The following is a 20,606-nucleotide window of genomic DNA, read 5'->3' on the forward strand; positions in this document are numbered from 1 at the left end:
CACTCCAGCATATATGTTGGATAGAAAAAGGAGCTTAGAAAAAGCAGCTGCAGTGGCGGGTGGGGGGAAAGCCAGGAGAAAATGGGTTACAGAGCACTTCAGGACAGTGAGACAGTTGTATCCAAAGTTGGATGAAGTCAAATGGAAGGTGCTTGGTGAGGGCGCTTATCATCTCTTGTCTGGATCCTTGCAGCAGCTTCTTGACTGGTCTTGCTTGTAGCTGTCGGCCTGCCTACTCTGTCACATGGCAAAGATGATCATATTTCCAAAATAGGGAACCTTCTCCCCCTTATCTGCTTGACCCAGCATTAGCTCTCTGATACCAACTGGATAACTGGATAGAGTAAATACCGTAAAAGCTTTCTCATGGACTGATAGCTATGTTGTTAGCCTAACCTTCTGATATTAACTCTCCAGCAGCTATCTCTTACCACTTGCCAACTTTAAATTTAAATTACTTACAAGATGTTGTGCTCTGCTTTGGGGTATTTCAGTGTGTTTTTTCGCTTTTCCCCATTTTCCCTTCTTCCTTGCTCATCTAAACCTCGTGAGCTTCTCTTCCTATTTAAAACCCAAATCAGGCAGCACCTTCTTCAGGTGGCCTTTATTGATTGAAGATTGGTTGCCAAATTTGTTGAATTTGATCATTATTTTACTCATCATTGTCTTTAATCTTATTAAAGTATAGCAGTAATTATTAGATGTTTTTATGACAGAGATGCATCCATCCATTCATTCAGTATACATTCAGCACCCATTTTGTGCCAAGCATTGACCTAAACACTGCAGGTACAGCTGTGGACCACACAGATAGGGCCCTACAATACAGGATTTATAATCTAGAAAACCGAATGCATATTTAATGTATATATACATATATATACACACATATATATATTCAGATGTGTTTGTGTTTTATTTATGAGATTAGTGGAAAGAAATAATATTTAAGTATCTTTGGCCTTTGGAAATATGATAAATAATGATTTTAAATCAGTGTACAAACACGGATATATTCTTATTCTGTAAAAGCATTAAGAATCCAGTAACATATGGAACCATGTTAGATATTGTGCAAAGAAAATTTTGTTGCTTTTTATTCGTTGTATTGCTAAGCTTATAAGCAATATAAGAATTGCATACAGACTTTTATTTTCTAAGCAGAATCTTTTTGACCTCTGTCTGGATACTGTAGAAGTGGTTTTCCTGTAATACAATTGTTAGATTAAATCACTTCTAAGGTTTCTTTGATTTTTATGTTTCTTTTTTTTTTTTAACTTTGGCTTCTTTTCTTCATAATTTTATTTGCTTAGATATTGTCACACATCAGTAGGTATGATGAAACCCCCACTTTGTCATAATCTAGCACAAACTCAGTGTGTGTTCTTAGGATTAGTCAAGCTGTGGGATATTAAAACACGTTACACACAAGAAAGCATTTTATGATGAACTCAATTAAACAGAAGTGCTTTATTTAAAAAAAAAACCAAAAAAACAAAACCTTGCAAGCCTGCTTGGGTCCTTTAGTATGCTAATATTTACTGTGACTCTAAGAGAGATTCATGGAGGAAGTAGTATTTCACAGAGGTCTTTGACCAGGAAGCCCTTTTTTTTTTTTTTTTTTTTCTCATGGAGTGTCTTATGAAATTATCCATGGGACACTAGATATGAGGTCTTGATTTTAATGCTTTAGATTTCACACTGAAAGGTATTCTCATTTGTTACTGGGATTCCCTTTTCTCCTTCCCTCTCCTCCCTCCTTGAATCCAATGATATGTAAATATGATTATACATCATGACTAAGTGGGGTTCATCCAGGAAATGAATACTGGCTTAACAGTCACCAAAATGACTGTTCAAAATTTGAAGAAAAAAGAATCACCAAAGTTCAACATTTTAACGAAGTAAAAAAGTGCATAATCAGCTCAGAACACGGAAGGGGCATTTGACAAAAATCTAACATCTATTCTTTATAGAATCTTTCAGCAAAGTAGTAATAGAAGGGCACTACCTCAGCCTGATAAATTAGGACAGGTATGAAAAATGTGGAGCTCCCTTTGTGGCTCAGTGGTTAATGAACCTGAGATCCATGAGGATGCCGTTTTGATCCCTGGCCTCACTGAGTGGGTTAAGGATCTGGCGTTGCTGTAAGCTGTGGTGTAGGTCACAGACGCAGCTCAGATCCTGTGTTGCTGTGGCTGTGGTGTAGGCTGGCGGGTGTAGCTCCGATTGGACCCCTAGCCTGGGAACCTCCATATGCCGCAGGTGTGGCCCTAAAAAGCGAAAAAAGAAAAATATAATCTGACAGTATATTTAAATGATAAATGAATGACTGCTTTCCTCCTAAGATAGGAACGAGTAAAGGCCATCTCTGTTTCTGTTCACTCTACTGGAGGTTCTAGCCATTGCAGTAAGGCAAGGATCTACAAAAAATCCGCTTGAACTAATGAGTAATTTTTGCAGATTTGCAAGAAGATGAGAGGCCAATATACACAAATCGGTCATATTTCTATAAAAGATCAGAAAAATAGAAGTAAAAGATACCTGTCATTTATAATAGTATCAAAAATACAATATACTTAGGAAAGAACCTGGAAAAATATGTGAAAGACCAATACTGAAACTGAAAACCATTACTGAAAGAAATTACACTTCAGATAAATGAGATATCCTGTGTTTATGGGTTTGAAGACCCAATAGTATTAAACTCTTACTTTTCCCCAGTTGATCTATAGAGTTGATATAATCCTATCAAAATCCCAAAAGCCTTAAAAAAAATAGAAACAAACAGGCAGGTTCTAAAATTCATACTAAAATCAGATGTGATGTAAGCATATATCAAGACTTTATAATGAAGTGAGGATATACACAAATGTAGTATATATATATATTTAAGCAGTCATTTGATATGTGACAAGGATGATGTAACAGCACTGCAGTGTGACATGGGGTAAAGGATAATCTTTTCAGTATGTGATTTGAGGTCAGTCGGATAGCCATATGGAAAAACAAACTGAATAATGACTTTACCTTTTATCGTACAAAACTTGAATTCCAGGTCAACTTCAGATTTAAATATGAAAGGCAAACAACAAGGCTTATGTTAGAAGATAATGTATGAGAATTTTAGAGTAAGGAAATAATTCTTAAATAGCATACAAAAGCATTAATCATAAAAGGTTGATTAATTAGACCATATTAAATTTGTGAATTTCTATTCATAAGTTAATTGAAAGATGCATTAGTAAGGTTTTAAAAAGACAAATCACAGAATGGAAGAAAGTATTTGCAATAACAAATGATCCACGGCTAGAATGTTTTTATTGCTTTTTAAAGAGCGTATGAAGTGAAGATGTGTTGTAGTTTTTCTGTTGATCCTATTTAAATGGATCCTAGTTTTTTAACCCACAAGATTTTAGTTATGAAATTACCCTTGGGAGGACCTAGAGATATTTGTGTGAAATCCGTGCAGAAGTGACTCCTGGACTGGGTGTTGGCTGAGTTTTGATTGTAGTTCTCTTTTTTTTTTTTTTTTGTCTTTTGTCTTTTTAGGGCCACACCCTCGGCATATGGAGGTTCCCAGGCTGGAGGTCCAATTGGAGCTCTAGCCCCTGGCACACATCGCAGCCACAGCAACGCCAGATCTGAGCCACATCTTCGACCTACACCACAGCCCACGGCAGCACTGGATCCTCAACCCACTGAGCAAGGCCAGGGATCGAACCTGCAACCTCATGGTTCCTAGTCAGATTCATTTCCGCTGCGCCACAACGGGAACTCCCTAGTTCAGTTCTTGAGCCTTTGCAGAACTTCGCATGTGGTCTTCAGCCTGAGTTTATTGAAGTAGTGGATGGCTGTTTTATAATCACAAGCAAAGTGTGCATAAGCAAACAAACACTCTCATCTGAGGATTGGGCTTTAAATTTTTTTAAGTCATTTATTTATTTATTTATTTATTTATTTTCTACTGTACAGCATGGTGACCCAGTTACACATCATGTATACATTCTTTTTTCTCACATCGTCAAGCTCCATCGTAAGTGACTAGACATGGTTCTCAGTGCTACACAGCAGGATCTCATTGCTCATCCATTCCAAAAGCAATAGTTTGCATCTATTAACCCCAAGCTCCCAGTCCATCCCACTCCCTCCCCCTCCCCCTTGGCAACCCCAAGTCTCTTCTCCAAGTCCATGATTTTCTTTTCTGCAGAAAGGTTCCTTTGTGCCTTATATATTAGATTCCAGATAGAAGTGATATATCATATGGTATTTGTCTTTCTCTTTCTGACTTAACTTCACTCAGGATGAGAGTCTCCTTTTAAATTTAAACCTAAAAATCACAGTAAGCATTAGAGTTGGACATAAAGAACGAAAGTACTAACAGTTTTAGAAGAGGAAGATGAGGTGCGTTTAAGGAATGTGAACACTGGCTTCGACTGTAGGAAGCCTGCACTGGCTGTGACTGTAGGCTCATCAGACAAGGTGATCCTCTCATACTGGGGAGGGGGAGGGAAGCCTCTTGGATCTCTAAGCCATAATGAAGGAGCAAGAATTGCATCTCACAGAAGAGGATTTTCTAAGCATAAAATGCTACTTCTGAGAAGAACGAGTTGAGGCAGTGAATATTCGTGTTCGCTCAACAGAGCTTGGATTTAGCAAGTGGCAGATAAGAGTGTGGAATGTCTTAATGGACACTCTTGAAGCGTTAGGCAACTCGGGTATGGATTGGTGCTGATGACATTATCTAAATTTCAACTTCACATTTTTTGCAGAATTCTGAAATTCCCATTGCTTCAGACAATGGATGAGCAATCCCAAGGGATGCAAGGGCCACCTGTTCCTCAGTTCCAGCCACAGGTAATGTGTTCCCTAAACTCTCTCTCTGTGTGTGTGTGTGTGTGTGTGTGTGTGTGTGTGTGTGTGTGTGTAGTGCAGAAGGAGGAAGTACATTTATGGTTCCGTTAGGAAATAAAGTAGCCCAAAGTGCTAACTATAAATTTCCAAGCTTAAATCAGAATTGTTTCTATTTTAAAGTATTGTTTTAGAATTCTTCGTTCTCACGTACAAACATGAATAAAGGTTCAGTTTTAGCTTGGAACTTGAATTGAATGACCTGTAGGCTTTGAGAGTTCATGTTAGGCTTAGGAAGGGGAAAAAAAGGGGTGAGCAGTGTTTGTGTCTTTTGTGCCTGTCTCTGCTTTGGCTGGCTGGTCCTGCGTTGCCCACAACTGAGTCCATCACCACCCCTGTCCTCATTCTCTGACTAGTAATGTTTCCCTTGCTATGTATTTGCTTGTTCTTTGTAACATAAACGAAGCAAAAGGAATGTTTCAGCCAAGCAGGTACCCACACCGTTGAAAGTAATTAGGAAGCATCTGTTGTTCATGGTGGATGCTTGCCCTGAATAAAGCCTCATCGATGCTGATGGACATAAAGTAACATTCACCCTTGCACAGAGGCAGCACCTCCCTCTTGTTGTTATTCATCAGTGAGTGTTTCTCGGTTTGGTGTTTGAAGCATTCCTTCTACAGAGTCTCAGGCTTCCTCTGCTAGCCTTGTCCCAGTTTGGCTTGATGGTAATTCTGGAAAGGGACACTGATAGATGTTCTTTCAGATGCCTTCTGTGTAGTCAGATAAGTTTGGGAGGCTTGGGTTACACAGCCGCTCTGTGATCCTCAGAGCCTTCCCTGGGTCGGTGTACACTGTGGATTTTACAGGATGGGGTCTTGGGCTGTAGTGAGTGCCAAGCTTATTTGATTAGGGCCCCCCCCCCCCCTTTTTAAGCAGATTAATCAGCTCCTCTCAGAATCAGTGTCTGTGAAGCACAGTTCAGGAACTCCTCCTGCCTACAAAATAAACTCTTTCTGCCCCTCTGACTTTATTCATTTTGCACCCTCATCTCCATCTCCAATTCTTGAAATCGTGCCCATCCTTCAAGGGCCATTTAAAATGCCATCTGCACAGGGAATCCTTTTCTGATTTTGTGAGTATATCTCTTTTCTGGTATTTCTGAGACCTCAGTGTCATTTTACAAGGACATTTTCCTTATCTTTGCTTCTTGGGTTACACTCTCCTTGAAGGTTTGCCCTGCGTCTTCCTTTCTTTGGATGCCCTGTGATACTGCAGCTCCTCATATGAAGCAGGGGATCAGGAAGAATGTGATTGAAACCAGCCAGGGACTCCTTCGGGTGAACGTGTTTAAATTAGCCCGTCACCGAGTTCAATTTTACACTCTTTTCTGTGTTACACCTATCTGAATCCTCTGTACTGTGTTCAGAAAAGAGACCCTTGAGCTTAGAGTAAGGCCAATATTTTATTTTTATTTTTCACTTTTTAGGGCCATACCCACAACAAATGGAGGTTCCCAGGCTCAGGGTCAAATCAAAGCTGTAGCCGCTGGCCTATGCCACAGCCACAGCAACTCCGGATCCGAGCTGTGTCTGTGACCGACACCACAGGTCATGGCAACACCAGATCCTTAACCCACTGAGCAAGGCCAGGGATTGAACCTGCAACCTTATGCTTACAAGTTGGATTTGTTTTCTGCTGCGCCATGACGGGAACTCCAAGGCCAGTATTTTTTTTTTTTTTTTTTTTGTCTTTTTGCCATTTCTTGGGCCGCTCCTGCGGCATATGGAGTTTCCCAGGCTAGGGATCCAATCGAGCTGTAGCTGCCAGTCTACGCCAGAGCCACAGCAACGCAGGATCCGAGCCGCATCTGCAACCTACACCACAGCTCACGGCAACACTGGATCCTCAACCCACTGAGCAAGGCCAGGGATCGAACCCGCAACCTCATGGTTCCTAGTCAGATTCGTTAACCACTGCACCTCGACGGGAACTCCAAGGCCAGTATTTTAATTTCAAGATGATTGTGTGCTTTTTTTTTTTTTTTTAAATCTTTCTATATTTTATGTTATGGTCATAAGTGATCAAGATTATAGGAGGCAGCTGCTATCTTTGGACATAGGCATAACTTAGTGCCAGTTGTACACACATACATAAGATACTGTTGTTCCATATTATATGTCTAGGGTCTAGCAAAGATAGTAAAAGAAGCACCTCTAAAATTAGGGAGTCTGGGAGTTCCCTTGTGGTGCATTGTGCCACAGATCCAGCATTGTCATTGCAGCTACTTGGGTCACTGCTATGGTGCAGGTTCCATCCCTGGCCCAGGAACTTCCACTTGCTGTAGGCACGGCCATAAAATGAAATAAAATTAGGTAGTCTATGTTATGATTTTGAAACTTTCAGTTTTGAACAGCTTTAAGTTTAAAAGGAAAACAAAACAAAACAAAACCCAAGCACTTAGGTTCTTGCTTCCTACTGACTTCCCCACCAAGAAGGACCAGAGTGGCTGCAGAAGGCAGAAATAAGGCAAGGCTTCCTGGGACCCAGAGTGGCCGCTCAGCCTACATTTCAAAGTTTCGTGCTCGGTCCTGTCTCTGCTTTTCACCATGTTGCCTTGTCCCTGCCTCCTGCTGCTGCTCCCTGGGGCTGGACCTTGCACCCCACTGGAAAGAGGCACCTGTCCTCCGGTTCCTGGTGGCTGCGGCAGGTGGAGGACGGAGGGCGGGTTGGTTCTGTCTCTGCGGCCGGACTGATGGTGTGAGATTACCTGACAAGGGTTTATAGGCACTGTTGCTTATTAAGTCTTTGAAAGATGTTACTGCTTCGCGGGAGCATTATTTTTAAAGGCTGGCAAAGGACAGCCTCTGCTTGGGGTTGACAACCTTCTTTTGTTTTGTTCCACGCCATTGGCCTGAATAACGGGTGATTCGGCAACATATGGTTAGTTGAGTGACTTCCTCCACTCTTGTGATGCTAAGATGCGTCTGGACATAAACGGAAGCAGAGGATGGCAGCTCTCTGAGTGTGTAATGACAAGTGATGTATATTCTTGGCATGTCTTTCTTTTTCTTGTTCTGCGATGACGACTCTAACCCTGCAATGTGTAACCCGTGGTCTCATTTTTCGATCAGTGTGAGTTTCCTTTTTTTTTTAAGCTTTAGAATATAAGATTCGTGTGTCTTTATTAATTTTTTTTGTATTATTGTCATTCTCTTGAACTTAGGGAAATTTTTTTTCCTCTCAGCGTCCCTTTCTTTCCATTTTTCCTTCTGTAATTATTTCTGCTGAGGCCTTTGAAAGTACTGAAACGATATTTTGACTAGATTTGTCTCCTATGTAATCATATTTTTTTTTGGTCTCTTGTTTGTGGAACAACGGATAGAGCTTAATTTAAAAAAAAAAAGCAGGAGTTCCCGTTGTGGCTCAGTGGTTAACGAACCCGACTAGAATCCATGAGGGCTTGTGTTCAATCCCTGGCTGCGATCGGTGGGTTAAGAATCCAGCGTTGCCGTGAGCTGTGCTGTAGGTCGCAGACACAGCTTGGATCTGGCATTGCTATGCTGTGGTGTAGGTCAGCGGCTACATCTCTGATTCGACCCCTAGCCTGGGGACCTCTATGCTGCAGGTGTGGCCCTAAAAATACAAAAGACAGAAGAAAAAAACTGTAAAAGGTGGTGACAGTGGAATAATAAAATATTTACATTTTCATCTGAGACTAATGTTAAATAATGGAAGTTTACAGCTAACATTTTGTGTTTTGGTTTCCGGTCATTGAGTGAAGAAAGCTAAGTTACATTCATTTTTTAATCATAAAAATAAATACAAAATAATTATATAATCAGAGGACAATTTAATGAATTTCTGGGAGTGATTAGAGGGAGGAGTCATTTTAATTGTAATAATCACCAGGACTTAGGTTATCATTATTATTTTTAAATTTGAAGATACCTAGTCTAACACTTTGGCTCCCTGTGAAAGAGAGAACGCATCCCAGATCTACAGGTAGCAAAGCAGACGTTTTTATGGCTCGGCAGCTGTGAGCATCTTGTCTGGGAGTCTTCCAGCTCAAGCAGCAAGGAGGACTGACCATTTATTTCTTTAAGCTTCCTGGCAGCCCAAACAGCAGTTCCCTGTGTGCTTTTGCCTCTCTGTGAAGTGGGCACGTAGGGATGAAAAGAAGCTGACGGCGTAGCACGCTCAGGGTAGTAATCCTGGGGCTTCGTGGCTCAGAACAGAGTCCCCACCCTGGACTTGCTGAGTGGGATGCATTTTGGACATGGTAACTGCCAGGCCTTCCCTTTAGCTCATCTTACAGAATTACTTTCTTTATGAAATAAAGATCGTCATTTAGTTTGCTTCTTTTGATAAATTGATTTTGCCAAGGCGCAGCATTTGGTACAGCTTTTTTTTTTTTTTTTTTTGCTTTTTAGGGCCATACCTGTGGCATATGGAGGTTCCCAGGTTAGGGGTCAACTCAGAGCTATAGCTATAGCTGCCAGCCTACACCACAGCCACAGCAACGCAGGATCCAAGCCGTGTCTGCAACCTACACCACAGCTCACGGCAATGCCAGATTCTTAACCCACTGAGTGCGGCCAGGGATGGAACCCGCATCCTCATGGATATTAGTTGGGTTCGTTGCCGCTGAGCGGTGACGGGAACTCCCTGGTGCAGCTTTAATTTTTGGAAGTCTCTATAGACATTTTGGTGTCATGTTCTCCTGTTAAGTTTACTTCATCGAGTAACTTTATTGCTGTAGGTACAGGAGAAACAGCAGCAGGTGTTTGGAGGAAAAAAGACTCTTGCAGAGTTTCAGTCCATGCAATAGAATTTACCACCTTACCGCTTTCTATTTCGTTCCTTGTCTTTCTTCTTTCTTTTGTGTTTAAGCTTTATCCCTAGTCCCCAGAGTGCTACCTAGAGCACATAGTAGGCCTTCAGTAAGTGCTTTGATGCACATCAACCCAGTCTCTTTCTTTTCAAATACCACCTTTTAAATGAATATTAAAATATATAAATGTCCTCGAATGTCTCTTTCTGGCACAAGTTCAAGCAGTGGCCTACACCTAGGTACCTACACCAGAGATAGGACAGGAAGCGATTCTTGGCAGCGCTTTGTCAGACTGAGATGTGAGAAGCAAGCCCTAACCGAGCAAGGAAGAAAAGCTTCGAGGAAAAGAAAGACGCTTTCTCCAGGAAGAGTTTCCACCCAGAAGTCAAGTATTGTCTAGATGTCTGAACTCTTTTTAACTTACCATTTTGTTTTTCTTGGGTAACAGTCTATATACAAATATAGATGTATAAATGATTTATTTAAAAAAAAACCCCCAAAACCTTTAGGTGTTTCCATTGTGGCTCAGCAGGTTAAGAACCTGACTAGCATCCATGAGGATGTGAGTTCAATCCCTGGCCTCGCTCAGTGGGTGAAGGATCTGGCGTGGGCGCTGGGAGTTGAGCGGGTCTGTCTGACTTGTTAGTTTCATGGCAAAGGCTCCTCATACTTCCTGGCCAGTTGGATCTTCTTATTCACTGCGCCTCTTGGTGTTTTTATAGGTACCTCAAGCGCCTGGACCTTTGAATAGTGTGGGATGCTCCACTATTGATGGAATTTTATCTTGATGATGAAATTTATCGTATTCTGCCCAGGATTGTCCTTCTGCCTGTGACTGTTCGCACTGTCCATCTAGTTGTCCAGACTACAAACAAGTGACTCTCATACTTTTTATTTAGGCAGTTTTCACGTTCCCTTGATTTTACCTTAAAAAGCTCTTCAGTCGGCGGATTCTCTCCATCCTGACTCGCAGGGGATTGCTGCCTTCTGCCTGGATTGTTGCAGAGGCTCCTGAACTGACCTCTTTACCTCTCCTTTTACCACTTCTAGTTCCTTTTGTACATCGTAGCCGGACACATTGTTCCAAAGCACACATTTTATTGTATCACTTCCTTAAACGCTGGTTTTGACAGCCCTCAGGATCCGCCACATCTCCGTACGGGACGCAGGGAGAGGGTCTCGTGTCACCTGGTCTCCTTTTTTGTCTCCAGCTGCGTTTTGTGTCCTTCCCTGTTTGGACCCAGATTCAGTCGCATCTCGCTTAGAATCTGCTCTTTTCCAGCTCCAGGGCTTAGGTGCACAGGCAATGGTCTCCAGTGCTGTTCCTGGAGATTTAGTCCTTGGAGCTGAGCAGGCTCACTGTGTGTCTGTGAACTCCATGATAGAGGCCTTAAGGAAAGGGTTGTCTCAGGGGAAATCTGGAATTTGGAAGATGACAACAAGATTATTCTCAGAAAAATAGTGATCATTGAGGAGTTTCTTCTATCAATTTGCTTCTTTAAAAATGTTTTTTGTTATAGTTTATTTACAGCGTTCTGTCAATTTCTGCAGTACAGCAATGTGACCCAGTCATATATAGTTTTTCTCATATTATCTTTCATCCTGTTCTATCACGTGATTGGACATATAGGTCCCTGTGCTCTGCAGCAGGACCTCATTGTCTGTCCATTCTTTTTTTTTTTTTTTTTGTCTTTTTGCCTTTTCTAGGGCCGCTTCCCGTGGCATATGGAGGTTCCCAGGTTAGGGGTCGAATCGGAGCTGTAGCTGCCAGCCTACACCAGAGCCACAGCAACTCGGAACCCGAGTCATGTCTGCGACCTACACCATAGCTCACAGCAACACCAGATCCTTAACCCACTGAGCAAGGCCAGGGATTGAACCCACAGCCTCATGGTTCCTAGTCGGATTCATTGACCACTGAGCCACGACGGGGACTCCATGTCCATTCTAAGTGTAACAGCGTGTGTCCGTTAACCCCAAATTCCCTGTTCCCCCACTCCCTCGCCCTCCTCCTTGGCAACCAGCAATCTGCTCTCTATGTGTGAGAGTCTGTTTCTGTTCTGTAGACAGGTCCATTTGTGCCATCTAGCTTGCTTCTAATAAGTAAGAATGCAGTATGCCAAGCGGTGCAGGCTTCACTTCTGTTGATGGTATTTTCTGTCGATGAGTAATGGATGATGGCTACTTAGTATTTGTTGGGTGAATGAATTAATCTCTAAATGAAAGATAACTATTGCTTAATCTAACTGTATTATGTTAATATTTATAGATGTTAGTTATGTGAGCGTTATTTTAGGGAAACACCGTGTGGCCATGTAAAATGATAAGAAATCTGTCAGATGACAGGCAATATCAAAGTATGTAAAGCTTGGTTGAGTCTTGAATTTCGATTGGTTGTTCATGTTTACATATTTAGGGCTAAGTGTTCCTCCATTTTTAAAGGAAATACCTTGAGAAATTTAGATGATTTCTAAAATAGGGTAGGGATAATAAGGATTCTCTCATCTGCTCTCTTGGAAATTTCTGTGGACCAGTCTGTTCAGAGTGATGTGGGCAGAGATGAGGTTGATATTCCTTTAGTTTCCTGACTGTATTTGGTCCTGCGTCCAGAGCCTGAAATACAGTTTAGTAAATACAGTGGTGATAAGTGTTCCATTTTTGAGGGTGAAGTTGATATTGGGAATGTTCACAAATCCTTTGGAGCCACATATGTACTTGGTGAAAAAAGTAGATGATCTTGGTATTCTTCTTTTGATCAAAATGAGTATCTTCTTATATATGAGACCAGTCATTTTCATATGGTTCACAAACTGATTACAGTTTCGGAGGAGGAATTTCAGACATATTTTCAGGAGTAGAAGTCCTCCTAGAGTAAGTCCATAACCTTCACAGTGCCTGTTTGAAGAGCAGCATTGAACGTACAGATTCCAACATGTTCGTTAGAATTCATTTGTATCATTTTACGTTTAGGATGCGTTTATATTTTGTCTCCCTTTATATCTTTACCATGTGACTATTATGACTTTTTATGTGACCATAGATATGTTTCACACAGCTTTCTCACTAAATAGTCATAAAACAGATATTCCCCAAGTTTATTTATTTATTCATTTTTTCTTTAAAAATTTTTTATTATAGTCAATTTACAATGTTCTGTCAAATTTTCTGCTATACAGCAAAGTGACCCAGTTATACATACATATATATATATATATACACACACACATTCTTTTTCTCACATTATCCTCCATCATGTTCCATCACAAGTGACTAGACATAGTTCCCTGTGCTATACAGCAGAATCTCATTGCTTATCCACTCCAAATACAATAGTTTGCATCCACTGATCCCAAACTCCCAGTCCATCCCACGCCCTCCCCCTCCTCCTTGGCAACCATAAGTCAGTTTTCCATGAAGACATACCATTGTTACTGAACAAAATAACTTATTGGCACAAAAAGGTTTAAACTAATGGTAGATGCTTAGTCCCTACAATGGCACTTTGGGATTATCTGTATGAAAGACCACTCAAAGGTAGTATGGGAATAAATGTTAAGCTTTTAGCCTTAGATCTCTGGTCAAAGAAATGTATAATTTTATATCTGGATAAGAGTGTAAAAGGAATCTGCCTCAAGGTCAGCTTATTCCCCAGCCCAGTTAGTCATTTGCAAATAATGCATTTCCTCTCCCTCCCTCTCCCTCTCCCTTCCTCCCTCCCTTTCTCTCTCTCTCTCTACCCCTCTCTCCCTCCCTCCCCCCTCCCTGAATATCTAGCAGTTTTAATTACCAAGTCTACCTTTCTGTCGCATGTCCACTCAATCCTTGACCCGTATTTATTAGTGTATTGGGACGGGAGCCATCATCATCATCTTAGGGAGACATAGTAACATTCAACTAAACTGTATTTCTGGTCTTTCATGCAGACCAGCTAATCTATTAGACTAAAGAAGTGGCTTATGGCCACTTAGGCCATAATGTTAAACAGGCTAAAAATACCATAAGTATCTCTCTTCCACCATGCTGAAATATGACTTCACCAGAATATAGGGAGAATGATGGTGGGAAAATAGAGGCTGCCTCATCCTCTGTACCAGGTATGATTGCTACCTTCCCACTGTTCTGTTACAATTTCACTCTTGAGTCACTAGAGTTGACTTCATCCATCTTAAGCTGTGGTGCCTCTTTAATTTACCGCCTTCATTACTCCAGTTCTTTACGCCAAGTCTTCCTTCCTATCCATTGCTGAGCCAACTTACCACACACTTGTCCCATTTGAAAAATCCCTGCTCACAACCTTGGATTTGTATCTTTTATCCGTTCCTTAGCTCAAGTCGCTTTCCCTTATACTTCTAGGTTCTTTTACTAGACCAGCCAGCATTTTCAGAATCTTTTTAAGTGTCCATGATCAGAAGGTCCACCCAGTAAAAGCCATCTACTCCGTAATGATAGAGTCATGGGAGCCAGACATCTAATTTCACTGTGTCTTAGCACTCTGAAACTGTTTTTGAAATTGGTTAGGCCTTATAATTATCTAAATACATTTTAGAAATTTTGATAAGTCCTTTTTTTTTTTCCAGAGACACTTATGTAAAATAAATTTAATTATGCGATCTTTTTTTTTTTCCCCCCTTTGATTGGCTTGCACTCGGTGTAGGGGAATGAGGGATGGAGGAGGAGGGGTTTCTAGAAGGGTCATGATAGGGTGTCCAGTGGGGGTGAGGAGAGTCCTGGGGATCCCTTTAACTCATCACTGACTCCCAGGACCAGCAATGAGGACCCTGAACTGTGGATGACACAGCCCAGACTGAGCGGAGGGAGCTTGGTGTCCTTTGGGACACCAGCATTTATGGGAGGAGCCGGGGAGCCAGCAGGAAGAGGAGGGCTGTTCACTGTGGTGGTTCAGAGCTCTGAAGTCAGATTCTGGGGTGAATTCTGGGTGTGTGATGAGGGGTGGGTTCTTTAATATCCATGAGCCTCGCTTCTTATCAGTACATCAGAGGAATAATGGTTGGCAGCTCCTGCAGATCTGGAGTGTTTAGTGTGGTGCTTGGCACGAGGAGAGCCCTCCTTAGGTGATGATGAGCATGAGGATGGGTAGCTGTCTTTCCATGGCAAGGAGGATGGTGACGTTGGCACACAGGTTCCTCTACCCATTGCTTGCCTCTGTGTCGTGTTATATCCTTTACTCCATTTTTATTACCAGCCTTCTGCCCACACTGCTGCTTCTCTAGCCTTGTTTATCTCCGGAAAAGGCATCACCATCCATCGAGGTGCTCAAGCCCTACATCTGTGACCTGTCCTTGCCTCCTCTCTGTCCCCACTCCTCATGTTTGGTTCATCAGCAGTGCCTCTGCCTCAAGGTTATATCCTGACTTGTGCTGCTGCTCACATCGCCCTGTGCACCAGGTCTGCTGCCCTCTGTCCAGTCTCCCTGCTTTCCCTCTTTCTGTGCTTAGCCTCCTCCCCACTCCTTCCCCACGCAGCGTCGTGAGTGCTCCTTGTAAGTGTGTGCTCGGTCGCAGTGCAGTGCTCCCCTGCTGGACACCCAGGTTCCTCCCTGTGCCAGGAGGGCGCTGCGTGGTTTGCCAGTGCCTCTTCTCACCTCATTCCTTGCCCATCCCCGTGTCCCCAGATGCCAGCCCGGGTTCCTTCAGCACACAAGCTCATTCTTTCCTTAAGACGTTCCCTCCAGGGGTTCCTTCTGCCGTCTTTGCCTTCCGGTCTTTTAATCTCAGCATAAATGTCACTTCCTCGGCACGGCCATCCCAAAATGACCCAATTTTAAATAACATCTGGTAATTGTCCATTACATCACGCCGTTTTATTTCTCTGCTTAGAATTTAAATACTAGATACTATTATGTATTTGCATATTTTTATTGCTTTTGTATCATGTATTTGTTTAACCCCCCTCCTCTGTTAATAATTGTGGAACAAATGAATACATTGTTGAAAGCCTCTTTTCTTCTCTCTGTCTCTGTTTCTCTCAGGCAGGGGTTTTGCTTGCCAGCCTTAATTTTACCAGGCATAGCTGGTGGTGCCCATGGGGGGATGGAGGTGTCTTTGTTATTATCCTACTCACGATATGCTGGGAAGGGTAATCAGTATTTTTGGTAACATAATTTGGATGTAGTAATTATTATGCTGGGTACTATAACTAATGATGATTAAGTGATTCAAATACCAGGGTCTTATAAATGTTTACCTAGATAATTGGTTATATTTGGTCACTCATTTTTCTTATGCTATAGTGAATTCTCTCCTTTGTTTGATTAAATGTCTGTTATAATGATTAATGGCGTATTGTTCCATCTGATGTAAATCCCCGACACTTAATTTCTTTAGGAAGAGGTTACTTTTGAAATCGTTCAAGAAATTTTACGGAGTTCATTTTTCAAATAGAAGATGCATGACTAATTAGACTCTGCTGGCACATTTTTTTTCATGTGTGTTTTTTTTTTTGTTTTTTTTTTTTTAATTTCCAGTGAGGTTTGTAGAAAATAGGGTTGTGTTCCATATTTTCAAGAGGATCTTTCAGTTTGTGTAGTTTGGAGATGGGTGATGTCTTTTCAGAGATCACGCATGGAATGATAGGTGCTAAAGTGTACAGAGTGTGCTTTAATTGCCAGGTAACATTGAAATACTTTTCAAAATTTCGTTACTTTTAAGTTCTGGGGAAATGTGTTCATATAAAATATCACTTATTAAATTACATAATTGGCAGTATGAAAATCACCGGTAAGAGATGAATTTGCAGTAACAATGAAACCCTTAGTAATGGTGTTAAATATTGTAGTCAAGACTGGCTTGTATATTAGATCATTGATAACAATACCGCTAGGAATTACAGGACATAATTTTCTCTCTAGGGGATCTGTTGAGTCCATGCTGTGACTCTTCTGATTTCCCCAGAGAGAATTATCATCATAACGCTGTCCTCAGTTATCTTATTGCTCATTAAGTGTCCTTGCCTTCAGATTTAAAGAAAATTTAAGAAATTAATTTAGTCCTAGGAAATTAATTGTTTGAGTTTGCACTTGTGAAAATATGAGCCAGTGGCACAGCAGAATGAATTTTATTTTAAATCGAAAGTATTTCTGTGAAGGAGGCAGTTAACACAGACTGACATGTAGAAGTTAATCCCAATTAGTTAGTAAGATCTGGTGGAACGTGACTAAAGTGCATTGAGAGCAGCAAGAGATTCATTAGTGGGAGTGCAGAACATTTGAGGTGTTCTGTAAAGCTTCCTTCACTCCAGGGTTTGATTCATTTTTTTAGTTGTTATATCATTTTGGATATTTATTTTATGTTTCTGAGTTTTTGATAACATCTCCTTTTCAGGGAGGGATTATACTGTCTTTTATAGTATAACTTATTAGTGTAAAGATTCATATATCTCAAGAGGCTAAACATGATTTACCACAAAAATGTAATAAAATGCTTCCACCATCAGATTTTTTTGTGTGTTTTGTTTTTTGTTTTTTGTTTTTGTCTTTTTATGGCTGCAACTGCACCATACAGAAGTTCCCGGGCTAGGGGTTGAATAGGAGCTGCAGCCACAGCAATGTGGGATCTGAGCCGTATCTGCAACCTACGCCACAGCTCACGGCAACACTGGAGGCTGGGGATCGAACCCGTTATCTTCACAGATACTATGTCGGGTTCTTAGCCCACTGAGCCACAACAGGAACTCCCAGTTGTTGTTGTTGTTGTTGTTTCAGTTTAGAATAGTTATTTATTTATTTTCTATTGAAGTATGGTCGATTTACAAATGTTAGGTTACTTTCAGGGTGTGCAACAGTTATTCAGTTGTCTGTATATATAGACCCACCTTTAGGTTCTTCTCCCTTTTAGGTCATTATAAAACATTGACTATAGTCCCCTGTGCTGTGCAGTAGGTCCTTGTTAGTTACCTCTTTCATGTACAGCCATGTGTATGTGTTAATCCCAAACTCCTAATTGGTCCCCCTCCACCCCTTTCCTCTTTGGTAACCCTAAGTTTGTTTTCTGTTAGTGAGTCTGTTTCTGTTTTGTAAATAAGTTCAGTTCAACATCAGGTTTTTTTTTTTTTTTTGTCTTTTCTAAGGCTGTACCCGCGGCATATGGAGGTTCCCAGGCTAGGGGTCTAATCGGAGCTGTAGCCACTGGCCTATGCCAGAGCCACAGCAATGTGGGATCCGAGCTGCATCTGCAACCTACACCACAGCTCACGGTAGTGTCAAATCCTTAACCCACTGATCGAGGCCAGGGATCAAACCCGCAACCTCATGGTTCCTAGTCGGATTCGTTAACCACTGAGCCACGACAGAAACTCCCGACATCAGTTTTAATCATGCTCTTTATTTGAGTTTTGTCTTATCGATAGTAATTAAGAAATAAAATCACAATAAAAACAAACGGTAAAACAGTAACATTAAAAACAACCTATGTAGGATTACAGTTGTTACTCATGTGAATTTGTTATATTTTGAGACATATTCCAAAAATGAATCTGTTCAAAAATTCTTGGACGGGTATGTAGTCTTTCTTGAGGTATTTTAGAAGGTACCGTGTTCAGCATTCGTCATGCCCTGGATGTTTCTTTGGTCACGACGAGCTTGCAGTTTCAGACTCGCAGGGTTCATGGGCTCTCAAGCAGTTATTCCCTTTAGTTTGCCTGCAACTTTAAATTTTAGTTAAAGCATGTTCCAACCGGATAGCTGAACTGCCTCCAAACACGGTTTAATATAATAGATGCTCCCCGACAATAGCTTGGAGGCCTTTGGGCCGAATCACTGTAGTTAGAAACAGTGCTTGTCACCAAGGAGCCCTGCTCCCAGGGGGCTGGGCATCTCCAGGAGTCGGGAAGACAGTCCACATGGTGACTGGGGTAGAGCCCAGGGCTGGGTGGTACTCAGGGATCCTGGCGAGGGTGCCGCAGGCCTGTGGGAGCTCCAGCGGGCCATGCAGCCAGACCCTGGCTTCGGCGCAGAGAGAGAAGGACCCCAAAGGAAAATTGCGGTAGAGAGTAAAGAATCTCAGGCCTGAAAACTCAAGGACCTGGAGAAGGTCCACCCACTCCAGAGCCCTGTCAGGGGCAGGGCTGGTGGCTCTCCTGGCGGAGGGGCGTCCTGGATGATGGGGAGCTTGGCTCTGCCCTAGGTTCTTTGGGGAGCTTGCCCAGCTGGGAAAGATACTGAGCATCAGAACTGGGGGGCGCGCCCGGGCCTTGCTGACTGACTCCAGAACCTGTGCCTTTTCTGTTGGGCTTAGGGGAACTCAGTGGATTGTAAGGTCAGGCCTTAGAGCTCAGCGTTCAGGGCCTCCTGTTTCAGGGACAGTGAATCAGTCCTGAAGAAGTCTCCTTTCCGGGGTGGGGGGGGGAGAATAAAGGGAATTCTGTTTCACCCGTTGGGAAGCTGTTAGAGGCAGAGGCTTTGTAGGTCTGGGGTTTCCCACCACAGGCCGGGGATCCTCTCTGTGGTTCCGGTCACTCAGAATACATTCAGAGCATTAGTTGTGTTCACTTATTTAGTAAATATTTACTGTCCGTTTCATGTCAGGCTGCCTTCATGGCATCTGGATACAAAAGGAAAACTTGGTTCCTGCCTTTGAGAAACTCTGTGTGGAGGGAGAAATACATATGTGTAAACAGATAATTCAGATCCAGAGAGATGCAGAACCTCACTCAGTGGCCGCGTTTGTGCAGCTCTCTGTAGAGAGACTGTGACCCAGAGACAGGAGCCCGCACAGCTGCCCAAGTGAGCTGAGGGCCGGTCCTTAGAAGGGTGGCAGGCCAGGGCTGAGGCTGGCCAGGGGTGGGGAGCACAGACGCTCAGAAGGCCTGCATTGAGCAGATGCCCTGCACTGAGGGCCACAGTGCCTGGTGCACTTGGGGACAAACGGCGTGGCTGGTGGGGAGGCCCAGGGCAGGTGCGAAGGTGGCTGTAAGAGCCCCCTGTGGTAAGTGAGGCGTCCATATGTTATGGAAGACACGGTAGTTTTCTATTTTCGCAGAAATCCTTTAAATGAGTCACGCCAAATCCAAAAGCCATTTTGTGCAGCTCAGAAAAGTAGCCTGGTCATTAAGGGACACAGGGACTGAGACCCCGTTTATCCACCAAAATGAGAACAGGGAAGGGCAATTTTAGTGACTTTCCTTGGCTTATAATTTGTACTGATTGGGAGTTCCCGTTGTGGCGCAGTGGTTAACGAATCCGACTAGGAACCATGAGGTTGCGGGTTCAGTCCCTGCCCTTGCTCAGTGGGTTAACGATCCGGCGTTGCCGTAAGCTGAGGTGTAGGTTGCAGACGCGGCTCGGATCCAGCGTTGCTGTGGCTCTGGCGTAGGCTGGTGGCTGCAGCTCCGATTCAACCCCTAGCCTGGGAACCTCCATATGCCGCGGGAGCAGCCCAAGAAATAAGAAAAAAAAAAAAGGCAAAAAATAATTTATACTGATTGGAATCTTATTATTTTGCTGAGTTATTTTATTCCTAGTATAACTCAAATGCTAAGTTACAAAATATGGGGAATTGGACATCTTCTAAAAAAAGAGAATACTGCTCTTTCCTAAAAATAGTTTTGTACGTGAGCGGCCACTGCTTTGATGGTATCTTTTTTCTCTTAAGCACCTGATGCCTTGCTGCCTCCAGTGGGACATAACTCATCAAAATGAAGCATGGCGTTTGAACGCAGTATCAGAATCGTTCCTGAAGTCTGTGTCATACCTGTCGGCCCATCTCTTAAAGGAGACCTCAGCCCACACAGGCTTATTTTTATACCAGTCGCGGTGTGGCACAGAGACGCATGGGTAGCCAGAGATGTGCAGCTATGCTCCTTCTCATGTCAGCTCTGCACGTCTACCCTGGGTGACAGGACATGGGAGCAGATGAGACAAGCTGTCACTCACCCACACTGCCCTTTGAAGAAAGGCCACGGGGGGAAG

General features: G+C 42.6%; 1 protein-coding gene across 6 annotated transcripts in view; it reads left to right on the forward strand.

Moving 5' to 3' along the window:
* The window catches only part of NEK7 (NIMA related kinase 7), a 158,010-nt gene that overhangs the window by 53,100 nt on the left and 84,304 nt on the right, over positions 1-20,606 (forward strand). For all 6 annotated transcript variants that reach the window (XM_005667989.4, XM_021064489.2, XM_084979391.1 and 3 more), the window contains exon 2: positions 4,773-4,857. In XM_005667989.4, coding sequence (XP_005668046.1) covers positions 4,801-4,857 — 57 coding nt within the window. In that variant the 5' untranslated portion in view covers positions 4,773-4,800. The remainder of the gene's footprint in view (positions 1-4,772; positions 4,858-20,606) is intronic.

The sequence above is a fragment of the Sus scrofa genome, chromosome 10, assembly GCF_054392235.1.
Source record: "Sus scrofa isolate SSC_HxYL_T2T_F1_AM1 chromosome 10, Sscrofa_HxYL_maternal_Yorkshire_Landrace_v2.0, whole genome shotgun sequence".
Lineage (NCBI taxonomy): Eukaryota > Metazoa > Chordata > Mammalia > Artiodactyla > Suidae > Sus > Sus scrofa.